At 36.7% G+C, this 14,381-nt stretch overlaps 1 protein-coding gene across 1 annotated transcript; it reads left to right on the top strand.

Annotated features, from left to right (window-relative positions):
* The first annotated feature begins 4,683 nt into the window (after window positions 1–4,683).
* Window positions 4,684–8,710, top strand: LOC18611374 (uncharacterized). Its single transcript, XM_018128036.2, has 2 exons — window positions 4,684–7,404; window positions 7,950–8,710. The coding sequence occupies exons 1-2, from the start codon at window positions 4,815–4,817 to the stop codon at window positions 8,414–8,416; spliced, it is 3,057 nt and encodes a 1,018-aa protein (XP_017983525.2). The 5' UTR covers window positions 4,684–4,814; the 3' UTR covers window positions 8,417–8,710.
* Window positions 8,711–14,381: the final 5,671 nt, after the last annotated feature.

Genomic DNA, 14,381 nt, shown 5'->3' with positions numbered 1-14,381 from the left:
CCTTACTGATAATTAGGTGTTTTGGTGGTAATAATAGCTTGTAATAAACTTGGATTAAATTCTCACCGTCCCAACTACTTGAAATTAATTTGAAAAAAAAGAATTCCTCATCTTAAGAAAGCTTGCAAATAGAACAATGATTTTGGCTTATTATTGGCTTACAACAAAACCAAAACAAAATAATTACACAGAGTAATAGATCTAAGTCAAATTTATATTTTAACGCACACTTTGTAACTTTTATTTTGACAAAGCACCTTGCAATTTTGGTTTCCAAAAAAAAAAAAACCACCCAAAAGTTGCGAGCATCGGGCTGACACATCAAGGAAATCTGGGTTCCAAAAATATGACAATTTCAAATCAGTAAAGTATAGTGAAGCAAACCAAGAAATGAAACTTTACCCCACACGCAACTCCCACCTCTCCTCGGTCACTCTCCCCAACTCCCAAGGGTAAGAAGACAGAAAAAAAAAAAAAAAGAAAAGGAAAATTTAAAGATGAAGGGAAATGATAGTCCACTAATAGCTTTATGTCACATATCGTTAGGAAGAGTAATGAAAACATTTTATGTTATTTATACATCAAATCATAGATGTTCCGGTCCATTGTCTTGGATGTGAACATATATATATATATATAGATAACAATGGGGTATTAATGACAAGGTGGGGAAGGAGTTAGTAGCAACAAATGTATCAGAGTCAGAACAAAAGTTGAAGGTGAGATTTATTTATTTTTATTCCCACAAACAATGAAGAAAAAGATGAGGCAGACAAAGGAAATTGGCTTTTGCAGGCTGAGATGGTTTAGTGCTTGTCATCATCCCTTCACGTAATTATCCCTTATTACATATGTTTTTTGCTGCTTCTAGATTCATATGGAGGTGTCCCCATATTTTGGCCTCAAAATCACTTCTCCATTAAAGAAGAATGGCAAGAAATGAAGAATTTATTAGGCCCAATTTACAAGATGGCAAATCAATTATTGGTCTCAACGTGCAAGTTACAATTATGGAAATCAGAAAAAGGATAATGGGATTGATTATTGTAAAAGAATGCTAAAGTGTTTAGCAATCAATTGCTCATATAAGAAATTAAATGTCCAGAAATTGTTATTAACAGAAAAATCAGATTGTCCAAGTGTTAAAAATTAAAGAAGAAATCGGGATTCACTATAACCATTATCTGTTTCTATTTTTCTATTGAATATAAGTACACAGATACATTATTTTAAGCACAAAAGTTATAGAATGCATAAGAAAAAAGATTAAATTAGATGGAAGTTTAAGTATTTTAAACTTTTCATGTCATGTCGTGTACAACACTCACATTCCTAACAAACCATAAAAAACTTTTTGAAATGAAGAAAATTAAGTAGGCTTTGTTTGCCCTAGATAAAGCACGTACACTATTAGTTGTCTTATATCAAGGCATTAGTGGAGGGTAAAAGAAGATAATCTTGGAGCCTGCTTCACTCTCCCAAAGCAAGAAGAAAGTGAAAGCCGAGCCAAACTCTTCATGTTTTTTCCATGGAAAGGAGAGAAGAGAAGTCCAAACGGGGCGAGGGGGACAGAAGGAACACCATTCAAGGCATAAAATAGTGATAGATATAACGTGTTTTCTGGGTTGGAAGAGCTTTGGGCTTGGTGATATTTTTATCTTAGCCCAAAGCTTCTAGTACTTAGTGAAAGGGTGTTTGAAAAAAGAAGATAAAACCAGCGAATCTCCCCCCACCCACTCCCCCCCGTCCCCAACTACACTCCCAATGAACTCCCAAATATATATATATTAAACCCCCCACCCACACCCAATCCTACCAGCCAACCTTCCAAATCTTCCCTCTTACTTGTATGAAGTTATATAAAAGTTGAGCAACCAAGGTTCTGATTTTGAAATATAAATACCTATCACACTTTTTTCTAAAAACCCAAAATGCCATATAAATCATAAACCAAATTAAGATTAAGAATTTTCTTAATTAATTATCTCAATAATTTAGAAATATAATTCAGTGATTAGAATTTGAGACTTGAATTTGAATTTTAATGTAAATTGATAAATTTTATGGAAAGATATAAGATTATCTTTGGTTATGTAGTTTTAAGTTCAATGAGTGTAGATGTATAGGAAAACATTAAAACAAAAGAAACTGATCAATTGGTGTAATGATTTTGTTAGATAATTATTATTTAAAATGAGCAATAATAAAGAAGGTTTAACAGCCCCTTTAATTAAACCTGCAAGGCTGCAGTTTACTTGAAACTGCAGTGGTGGCAGTGTGCCTAATCTTACTCAGGAATCGTTGGGTGCCATTAGATCATTGGTTTTGAATCTTTGATCAACGAGGTTGGAGTTGAATAAGAGCCAAAACAGATAAGGCCAAATTCAAAAAGCAAAAAGAACTTATATAAAGAAAAACTTTGCTGGCTGCACAGATAGATAAAATCACTACAATACCCTTTGAACCACATGAGCTGTTGGACACCCTGAAAGGGACACTTGGTTGTTTTAAAAAGTCACTGATATCCACGAGGCAAGAAAGGGGTATTATAGTCCCTTTCAATGGACACCATTCCCCCGGCACCCCCCCCCCCCCCCCCCCCCCCCCCATTATAGTGTCGCTTTTCCCCTGGCGTGTAAGGACCGTTTGGTCATTTTCTGGCCATGGGCAATCAAGCTCGCTTTTGTGTTTTCTTCCCTGTTTTTGGACCATCTTCCTCCCTAGGGTGTCCCTTTAGCGGGGTCCCCTGTCTTTACCAGAGGCCTAGTTGAGGGTAATCCCGAAATTTCACAACACGGTGATGGTAATTATGCCAACCGGTTAAGGAGACAAAAAAGTGATACTCCTACTAAATGATACTAATAGCAAAGAGGGACAGGGAAATGGGTTTTCACGAAGACACCACTTCTCGTGTCTCTCTCCATTGTCAGTCAACAAAATTTGACCAACTTTCTTTACCACCTCCCCAGCAAAATTATTACTGTTTAATAATTGTAAATCATTTTTTCCCCCATCCTTCCTTTTTTCCCCATCTTTCAGATTTTCTTCTTCTTCCTCTTTAGATTCTACAACGTAGTCAAGAAAATACTGGCTGCGATTGGGAGAGGATATGGTGGGTTAAAAAGAAATGATGATGAGGATGATGAGGATGATGGGTACTTTTTTATTTGTTGTATATTTGGTTTCTATGGTCACAGTTAGTAGCTAACAGTGTAAGGGTCATATGGGACCCTTCTTCCGTTTGTAGTCATTTGGTTTTCGGGTGTCTTACGGTTCATCCTTTGAGGTTGCATCAGACGCCAACTGGGACCCATTCTTTTAGGGTAGAGAATTTTTGGTCATCTCCTCCATTAATTATCACTAATCCACATGTTTTCTTTGTTTTTATTTTTATTTTTTGGTGCAGTGATTCAGTTCTTTGCTTATGAATTATGATGATCCTGATTCCTGGGTCATTGCACTGTAATCAATCTGCTAGAAAACAAAATAGCAGTCTCTTGACCCTGGAACAAATACCAGTGAGCCATCTCATTTAGTAAAGCTCTTTTCCTTTTCACTGTTACTAATACTACACATTTTAGCATCGAGTGTAGTCAGAGTCAGACAATAATTAGACGATTTCAATCAGCATAAAAAAAAAATAACCCCCAACACTCAAAAATAGAAACAGAGAAAGGAGACAATATTAAAATCTGCAGTAACATATGATGGAATGAAGTTACCAGTTTGTGAAATTAATTGAACAATAAATGCCACAATGTAAGAAGGTCAACCCCCCCACACACAGCTAGTCTACATATATTGCCTCTACTAGAAATATGAAACCCGTCTACGAATAATGCCAAAATTTTCATACTGCTGCAAATCAATGCAACAACTACAAATCATTATGTTAAAAGAAATACAAAAAAAAGAAAATAGAATGAACTATATATATATATATAAAATAAAAACATAATAAATAATAATGGATCACACCAAACAATTTTCCAAATTTTGATTGATTTGGGAACCCTTCTCCAATCCCATCTTTTCTTCTTTTAACTTCTCAAGTTCTGGTCACCTAAAAAAAATAAAAAATTAGATTATTCATCTTCACAAGAGAACCCATTTTATTTCAACTTGGAGGCAAATCTTTTTACCCACTCATCAACGGTTCATTCGTCTAATTTTTACTTTCTTAGTATATGCTAACTCTTATTAGCTGGCTGACTAAAATAGTAAAATTCAGCCAACATACTTTTTTCTCCTCTTATCGTTTCCTTTAATACTAGTAATTTTGTTTCTATTTTGGGTGACATGATTGAAATAATTTCAACAAGTTTGGGGGAAAAAAATAACTTGCTTTTTTTTTTTGGACCATTCAATTAAAGGAGAAATTTCTCCTTTGATTATGGTTTTCAACTTTAACGAACTTTTAACATTGTGCCTCCCGAATTTAACAAAATTACAAAAGCAAGCCAACTCAGTCGTAATTTTTTCCTCAATGAAAAGAGGGATAAATAGAATTAACCCAACAACAACAGTCCAAAATGAAAATAAATGAAACCTTTTGGCAATTATGAAAATTCCCCCCATATTGTTCAAATACGAGCTTTACCTTAACTAAAAAAAAACAAATAATAATAATAATAATACATTAAAAAAAAAAAAACAGAATAAAATCACACTTCCTCGCATCACCTTCACTGACCTCACCTCACTCTCTTTTCACTCCCCACCCTATCTCCTTTCCCTCCCATTCCTCCCAATATCCATTACAGGGAGAGAAAAGAAAAGAAAAAAAACCCAAAAAAAAAAAAAAATAGAGCAAAATGAGGCTGCTCCTCCTCCTTCTCTTTCTTCTCCTCCCCATTTCCCACTCCTCCGCCGCACGACCCGTCTCGGAATTTCGCGCGCTTCTCGCCGTTAAATCCTCCTTTACCGACGACCCTGAATCTTATCTCTCCAACTGGAATGCAACTACGCGCTTCTGCTCATTCACCGGAGTCGCGTGCGACTATACCGGTCGTCACGTGACATCCATCGACCTATCTAACTTCAACCTGTCCGGAACTCTTTCCCCTTCCTTTTCCCACCTCCGTTTCCTCCAAAGCCTTTCCCTCGCAGCCAACCAGATTTCCGGTCCAATCCCGACGGAACTCGCCGCCCTTTCCTCTCTCCGTTACTTCAACCTATCCAACAATGTTTTCAATGGCTCTTTCCCTTCTCAACTTTCCCAACTCAAAAATCTCCAAGTCCTCGATTTATACAACAACAACATGACGGGAGAGTTACCGATTTCCGTCACTGAGCTTCCCAATTTACTCCACTTACATTTGGGAGGAAACTTTTTTAGCGGTCAGATCCCGTCAAGTTACGGCCGCTGGGAGTTTCTAGAATATTTAGCTGTTTCGGGTAACGAACTCGATGGTAAAATTCCACCGGAAATCGGTAACTTGACAAAGTTGCAGCAGTTATACATTGGTTATTACAATAGTTTTGAAGGTGGTTTGCCTCCGGAGATCGGAAACTTGTCCGAACTCGTTCGTTTTGACGCTGCTAACTGCATGTTATCCGGCGAAATACCTCCAGAAATTGGCAAGTTACAGAAGCTCGACACGTTGTTCCTCCAAGTCAATGCACTCTCCGGTTCCTTAACTCCCGAGCTGGGAACCTTAAAAAGCTTGAAATCAATGGATTTATCGAACAATATGCTCGCCGGAGAGATACCAGAGAGTTTCGCCAACCTCAAAAACTTGACACTTCTAAATCTCTTCAGAAACAAGCTTCATGGACAGATTCCCGAGTTCATTGGTGAGTTGCCTGAGTTGGAGGTTCTACAGTTATGGGAAAATAACTTCACGGGAAGTATTCCTCAGCAGCTGGGAAGTAATAAGAAGCTTCAGCTTCTAGATCTTTCGTCGAATAAGTTAACGGGGACTTTGCCGCTGGATATGTGTTCCGGCAACACGTTGCATACGTTGATTACTTTGGGGAATTTCTTGTTTGGTCCAATTCCGGAATCGTTGGGGAAATGTGAGTCACTCAGTCGCATTCGAATGGGGGAAAATTTTCTCAACGGATCAATTCCGAAAGGCCTTTTCGGGTTACCTAAGCTTACTCAAGTTGAATTGCAAGATAACTATTTAACCGGGGAGTTTCCTGTCACTGAATCTTCCATTTCGGCGAATCTTGGGCAAATTAGTTTATCAAACAATAAGCTTTCGGGGACTTTGCCGGCTAGTGTCGGTAACTTTTCAGGTGTTCAGAAGCTTCTTCTTGACGGGAACAAGTTTTCGGGTCGAATCCCAGCTGAGATTGGGAAGTTACAACAACTTTCAAAGATGGATTTTAGTCATAACAAGTTTTCAGGTACGATTGCCCCGGAAATTAGCAAATGCAAGCTGTTAACGTTTGTTGATCTTAGTCGAAACGAGCTTTCCGGTGAGATTCCGACTGAGATCACAGGTATGAGGATATTAAACTACCTGAATCTGTCAAGAAATCATCTTATTGGTAGCATTCCTTCATCAATAGCTACTATGCAAAGTTTAACTTCAGTTGATTTCTCATATAACAATCTTTCTGGTTTGGTTCCGGGCACTGGTCAGTTTAGTTACTTTAACTACACCTCATTTTTGGGGAATCCTGAACTATGCGGCCCTTATTTGGGGCCTTGTAAAGATGGGGTTGCTAATGGAACTCATCAAACTCATGTCAAAGGTGGACTCTCAGCTTCTTTGAAGCTTTTGCTTGTTATTGGGTTGCTTGTGTGCTCGATTTTGTTTGCAGTCGCGGCTATAATCAAAGCAAGATCTTTGAAGAAGGCCAGTGAGTCTCGCTCGTGGAAGTTAACTGCTTTCCAGCGCTTGGATTTTACCTGTGATGATGTTTTGGATTGTTTGAAGGAGGATAACATTATTGGAAAAGGAGGTGCTGGGATTGTGTACAAGGGAGCTATGCCTAATGGTGATCAGGTTGCAGTTAAAAGGTTACCGGCAATGAGCCGAGGATCTTCTCATGATCATGGATTCAATGCTGAGATACAGACTCTGGGGAGGATTAGGCACAGGCACATTGTGAGACTGTTGGGTTTTTGCTCAAATCATGAGACAAATCTTTTGGTCTATGAGTATATGCCGAATGGGAGTTTAGGAGAGGTTCTTCATGGCAAAAAAGGGGGTCATTTGCACTGGGATACGAGATATAAGATCGCAGTTGAGGCTGCTAAGGGGCTCTGCTACCTTCATCATGATTGCTCCCCTTTGATAGTCCATCGAGATGTGAAATCCAACAATATCCTCCTTGACTGTGATTTTGAAGCACATGTTGCTGATTTTGGCCTTGCCAAATTTCTGCAAGATTCAGGCACATCTGAATGCATGTCTGCTATAGCTGGTTCATACGGATACATCGCTCCAGGTATAATCAATCTCTAAAATCGATGAATTTTGATTTTTTTCTGTTTTTGTCTCTTGAAATTTGTACTAGTTTTCTTATATTTGTCTCTCTTTTTTTTAAAAAAAAAATGTTCAAAAACTCATGTTTTCCAAGCGAACTTTTTGACTCTTGTTATGATTTGGGTTAGGATCATGCATTAATACCTACCAATAATTTCTTGTGTACTTTGTTTGACTTTGTGGTTCTTGTTAGCATGATTTGGTGCTCCGAAATTGTCTTTAGGGAAGTTAAATATTTTCTTCTTTTCAATCAGTATAGGCAGCTTTGAAAGTACATCAATCTAGTTAAGTTTGACCAACTAAACCTCTTGTCCACAATTGAGAAACAATCAAAACAAACTTAAATTTGTTATTTCTAGCTGCTTGTTTCAAATGATCTACTGTAATCGTCTTTACTAATCTGCTCAAAGTTAAAAAATCAACAGCCATTTAACTGTGCTACATTGAAGTTCATACTGGGCTCTTCCTGTTGTTTGACTTAGAATTTCATCGTCATTTTTTTTGCAGAATATGCCTACACGCTTAAGGTAGATGAGAAGAGTGATGTGTACAGTTTTGGTGTAGTCCTCTTAGAACTTGTTAGTGGCAGAAAACCAGTGGGTGAATTTGGCGATGGTGTAGACATAGTTCAATGGGTTCGAAAAATGACAGATTCAAACAAGGAAGGGGTTCTAAAAATCCTTGATCCAAGACTCCCATCAGTGCCTCTCCATGAGGTGATGCACGTATTCTATGTAGCGATGCTCTGTGTTGAAGAACAAGCTGTAGAGAGACCAACAATGAGGGAAGTGGTTCAAATTCTAACAGAACTCCCAAAACCACCCAACTCAAAGCAGGGAGATTCCACAGTCACAGAATCATTACCATCCCCAGGAACAAGTTTAGACTCTCCTAATGCAACAACAAAGGACCAGAAAGACCAGCAACAGCCTCCAGCACCTAAATCACCACCGCCTGATCTTCTTAGCATTTAAAGTTGTTTTTTGTTTGGAGGGATTGGCTTGTGCTCTAAATTTCATGAATTGTGCTAGTTACTACTTTGTGTTCTTTTATTTATCTTTTGGGGGGTTTTTCTCTAACTTTAAGGTGTTTAAACGTTTGAAGGGTTTTTTTTTTATCCTTTTTAATTTTGTACAGTAGGATTGGTGGGGGGTATTTTATTATAAAAGCTTTTGTCTTCATCATGCTGTACTGGCTGCAAATGCCGCTGCTTCACCCTTCTGCTATCTGTTTATGGCACGTCTGTTAACTGTTCTAGCCCTGCACAACTCAAAGCCTCAGTGTAAACATCAAGGGAAAATGAGTCAGTGTTTTTGAAGGAGTGTTTCTGACAAACGAGAGTGAAACATTGAAAGAGACCCAAAATCGTGTATTATATGGTTCAATGCAGATTAATAATAGCCCGTAAAGTCGAGGGGCACACAGTAACAGATGAAAGCAGTGGCGCTCACTTACCCAGACCCATGGCCAATAGATTTCCTCTGGTGGAGAGTGAACTCGTCGGCTTTTCTGACTCTGGGCTTTCTGGCTCTTTTTGAGGATCCTTTTTTTTTTTTTTTTTCTGAATCAATTGATCAAGTGAAATGAGTGCTTGTTTTCCCTTTAACAGAAGCAGGGATGGATCCTTTTACATGCATAAGCTCACTTCGAACTTACAAGTCTAGATTCTTAGTTTCTCACCCGCCATAAACAAGGCTTTGGTGTGGCAATAGCAGGGGGACCATGAGGGTTTAAACATTTTTCGGTCTCTGGTTTTGGAGGCAAAGGGAATGGTGGCCTTTCCAGCTGGACCCCATTTTGAGGCTTCCGTCACATGCCATGCAAGTTGAATTCACATGCAAATGCAAAATTTGAGTAAGGGAGGGATTGTCCTTTTGGTTGTTGGACTCTGATTCTTGAATCGGAGAGATTCTTCGTAAACAAAATCACCAACGAAAAAAAAACCCATTAATAGAATAAAAATCATCCTAGCTTATAATAAGGCCATTTTATATCAAATTTTGTCTCTTAGCTATAATTTGTTTCTTTCGGATTTCTATATCCACATCTGAAACTCCTAATTCAAAGATTAAAAACAATCTACCAATCTGGAATATTTATGAACCCTAAAAAACAGAAAATGTTCAATCTTAAAGTTACATGAACATTCATATCATATGATATGGTTCTTTTATAGGACGATGACAAAACACGACGTCCCTGTTTGGTAGCGGTTGCTTGTACCTACTTGTGTTTGGCGATTATCCGTATGGCTAGGATGTGCGGTGCCCATGTTGGAGTTTTGTATGATTCCACCCAAAGTGGGCTAAATTTATTTATGGTTGATTGTACGTATATTTCATCAGTGACGTGGAACGTCCAATCCAAGTAACAAGCATGGAGAAGATTGGGATGGCATTTTTCGTTTTCCGGAGCTTTTTTGATTGATGGGATTAATTTTTTATGTTTCTGAATTTTATTACATTTAATTGCCCACTTTGTATTGGAGTCTGCAAAGTGAAAACTCAGGCACCTGGAATGGAATGATCATATACCCCTGTAATTTGTACCAAAATATTGCTATCCACTATGCAAACTGTGCAGAATAAATATACTCCACTAGTTTTGTATTTTTCCTTCTTGGACAGAGCCTTACTATTCCTCACCACCATGTATACTCATGTAGCCTTGAATTCGAGTTGAAAGTTGGGTCTTAAAATATTTTATTGTAAAATAATTCTGACATTATATTCTCTTTTCTGATGTAGTTGATCTTTCCTCTACTATTTTATATGATCAGCTGAAAAATTTAAAAACGAAAAGAGGAATTCATTCACCTTTATTTTTCTGGGTTTTGCACGGGCTGATTGGTTTGTTCACCAGGGAGTCAGGTCAAGTTTGATATCCCTTTTTTCTTTTGACATAAAGTTTGATATATAATAAAATCTTTTATTTTCAATCAATCAGAAAGTACTTTTCTGCTCTCATTCATATTTCATAGGTTGCTTCAAATGCTGAAAAGCACAATAGATTCTCCTTTTTTTTTTTTACCTGGGGAATGGTTCAAATCTTCTTAGCAATGTCTATCTATTAAGTTTCACTGGTCCATTTCTTTTCCTTCTGAAGGAGGTTTTCATCATATTGATATATCCCTGATTGTTGTTCAAATTAGTTCAAAAAAGTACTCTTCAATTCCTCTCCTCCCTAAATATCTCTCTTCAATTTTCTGGTTGGTAAGTGGAATAATGCTAAAAAAAAAAAAAGAGTTGATTATTTATGGTGTTTTTAGTATTGGGTACTCCAATAATATATATTCACCTATCACTATAACTGTTCACAATGTCTTTGTCCAAAGGGATGACCCTTTTTTTCTAACACTGAGACCCACCCAATGACATGAAGTCGAAGGACTTCGATTTCTGATAGTAGGGTGTGACTTCATCTGCCCCACTCCCGGCCCCCTTGCCTTAATCCAAGATGGCTAAAATTTTAAAAAGCTTTCACCATTTGTGGCAAGTTTGGTGGGATTTTGGCTATAATCTACCTCTTGAATTGATAATGTAAACAATTCCTTTGCCAATAATTTCGGTTTTAGTAATGTGTTTAAGAATTTTATCTTCCATATCCTCTCATGCATGTGCTTTTGCCTGAGTCATTTTACAACATTTAATTTTAGTTTTATTTTTTTCCCTCATGTTTACATAAATGTGTGAACACATGGTCCCCTCTCTAATAGGTTTACTGACAGGTGAAGGTCAAATAATGAAGGGAAAACAGAAGAGAAGACAGAAAACTAACTAATAAAGTATACTGGTACTTCCATAGATCTTCCTAGAAGTAAAATTAAAGGGGAAAAAATAGTGAAAAAAAAGGGGTTTTTCTGTAGATATCTATTCAAGGAGAGAGCTTACTGTCGGTCTGGATTGAATTAGGCAATTAGCACATTGAATGTAGGGTAGTCACTAAATAATTGGCAGCTTAGTAAGTGGACATCAATGTTCAAAACCTAATCCCACCTACTCATTATGTCACTTGATAATAGCAACAATTTTTTACCTTCTGTTTGTTTTTCTTTTCTTTTTTTATGTCAGGACACTCATTAAGATATTAATTAGTTATATAAATATTTTTACATTTAACGTAATAGATGATAGTTGATCCAAAGATTCTTAATACTATATAATTTGATTGATACCTAAACATGGGTTCTTTCCGAAGAATGGCATCAGGTTTACACTTTCTCGTTTCCCAATTCATTAATAAGTTACATAGAATTCTGAAGTTAGGGAAGGAAAAAAGAGAATTTCCTAATGTTATGGTTGGTCACTAGAAGCCTTAACAATGAAGCACATTCAATGGAAGATGATGGATCATTGCTCAATGATTGATGTTGAACTCAGAAATGGAGATCTAGGGAACCTTTCAAAAAACCCAAAAGGAAAGGACAAAACATTAGGAAGAGAGGAAAACGAAATGAGGTAAATGTGATAAGGTGGAAATCAGAATGTGTTTCAGGATTCTTGTGAATGGGACTTCAAATTGGATATTTGATGTCTATATTTCTTTTCTTTTTCAAATGATGAACATGCGAAATTGAAAAAAAAAAAACACACAAGGAAAAGGTCAAAATAAGAAAGATGGAATACTCCTAAATGACAAACAACTTTTTCAAAGGAAAAAATGCATCCAGCATGGGGCACCAACCACGCAAAAAAGGACTTGTCATATTTTTTTCCTTTCTTTCTCAGCAAATCAGCCTTTCTTTTTGCTACAACCATATGAGATCTTCAAGCTTTGTCTTTATTTTCTCACATTGGAATCCACTGCCTCCCTCTACAATGATAGGTCTTGAATTAAATTTTACCCCATCACAATTCAAAATTATTTAATGGAAGTTTGCCAATAATAATTCCCTGTCTCCATCTCCTTTTTTTGCATTTCTTTCTCATTTAGCAGGGTGACCACCCAACAAATCAATGTAACTCTATTTTTCCTGTGATTATATGCTTATTAGTCAAGAGTATTCCACTACTACAAAATCTGTCGCTGTTTAATTGATGGGATCCAATGTTTATGTTGATTTGCCCGTCATCGAAAGGGAAACTTCCAATAAGTAGGGTATTTTCATTCTTTAACTAAACTTTTTTCCTGTACTACGGAAAGGAGAGGGGAAAGCTACCTAAGTGCTCCTCTTAAAATTTACTATTCTCTAAATTATTTATATCGAATTAAAATGTAATCTTTTCGGTTCTATTTGTTGACGAGAAATTAATGATTTCCCTCTATATATCTGTGGTTGACGGATTCTATATTTATGGACACACGAGTGGGCCTATTCAGGTTGCATGTTAATGATGGCGAGGCAAGCAAAGGGAAAAGAAGTACATATTAATTCATGTTGGGGGCACTTGGAGGCCTTGGGATTTTGGGCGGAAAATTTGGTACATGCAATAAAAGCTGAAATTAGGGAAGAAAGGGCAGTCCACAATGTAGGTAAGGAATTTATATTTCTTTGTGGCACCCCACCTTTCATCTGCTTTATCTCTTTGACTTCACACTTCATTTTGAAGTTAGGATTGTTGGGTTCAGCTTCATTTATTAATTCCAGATATATATACTACCTTTGTATCAATCTTTTATTACGGTACCATTCTTGGCACATGCTTTCATTTATTGTTTTCTTTCGTAATTTGTGCTTCTGTTACTTCCCCAAACTTTTGGGTATCATCAGTACCATGGCCGCATGTAAATTTAATGTCACTCACCATGGTTTTACCTCTACCTGGTGGATACCTGTTAAGGCCATCAGCTAAAGATGTTATTATCTTAGGACATCTATATTTCTTATTCAAAGAATTAAGTTCGGATATCTTTTTTTATAAGTTAGAAAATATTATTTTTAATTTAATAAGTATATTCGTGAATTATTAATTAAAGATACAATATATAATATTTATACCTAAATTGGACTACAGCAAAACTCACAATTAAGTGTGCTTTATTGACTTTCATTATGTGCTTATGCATTTTAAAGGTTATTTGTTTGCAAGCTATAATCTTACTAGTTTTTTCTTTTTTTTCCCCTTTACCTTTGTATAGGTTTAAAGAGTTAATGAATTCAACCTTCCATCATGGACTAAATTTAGTACACTACCTAACCTTGTAATATTGCAAAAATTGAATAAAAAAGAGCTGTGAAAATGCATGCTAAAGGAAACGAGAGTCATTGACAGCTGTTCATAATATTAGGCAGAGGAAGCCAGTCCATGATTTGACAACTCACATTATTGTTCCCTTTGTATAGCAAAGTTGCAGAAAATTTCACTTCTTTTTTCTTTCTTCATTTTTTTTCACTGTTTAATTTTTCGAATTTTTGGTGAAGAGATTTCCTGTTTAGTGTTTCTCTGTACCTTGTAAAAGACCATGAGCAGGGGGGCACTGCCTTTTCCTTGAAAGTGTGCCTTATATTTTATATATGTTAGACAAAAGTAAAAAGAAGATACAATGTACCAAAAAAGAAAAAGATGATAAACAAGATAAAGATGAGAGACAGGATGATCCAAAATTTGGGAGGAAAGGCATTGGAGTTGGTAGAAAGGACACTAGTGGAGAAGGACATGTTCAATTCACCCAATGAAGCACCAAGCTTTCATGAAAAAGTAAAAACATATAGAGTAAAAGTTAATTGAAAATCATAGTAAAAGCTATCATCCTAAGTAATTTAGAATATAAAGAGACCGTGGAATTTAAGTTTAACATTCGGTAACTATGCACAGTCTTACATGCACGAGCAAATTATACCGATAGCTTTGTGTCGACTCTTTAATGAAAGAACTTACAAATTCCCTCTTAGGATTGATTGTTGGACAAGTGAAAGATCATATGGCTAGCTCTAGGTGTCATATGGATGAATAGCAAAAGAGTTGAATTCTTAATCTCTAAACACGACTAGCTGCATGG

This window comes from Theobroma cacao, chromosome 1, assembly GCF_053813885.1.
Source record: "Theobroma cacao isolate CCN51 chromosome 1, ASM5381388v1, whole genome shotgun sequence".
Lineage (NCBI taxonomy): Eukaryota > Viridiplantae > Streptophyta > Magnoliopsida > Malvales > Malvaceae > Theobroma > Theobroma cacao.
Note: the sequence above shows the minus strand (reverse complement) of the source record. Positions and strands in the feature narration are given on the sequence as shown.

Bases quoted from the DNA above. Each gene is read 5' to 3' on its own strand.
- LOC18611374 (XM_018128036.2), top strand. From the start codon at position 4,815: ATGAGGCTGCTCCTCCTCCTTCTCTTTCTTCTCCTCCCCATTTCCCAC. The intron at 7,405-7,949 runs GTATAATCAATC...TTTTTTTTGCAG, and splicing joins ATACGGATACATCGCTCCAG to AATATGCCTACACGCTTAAG.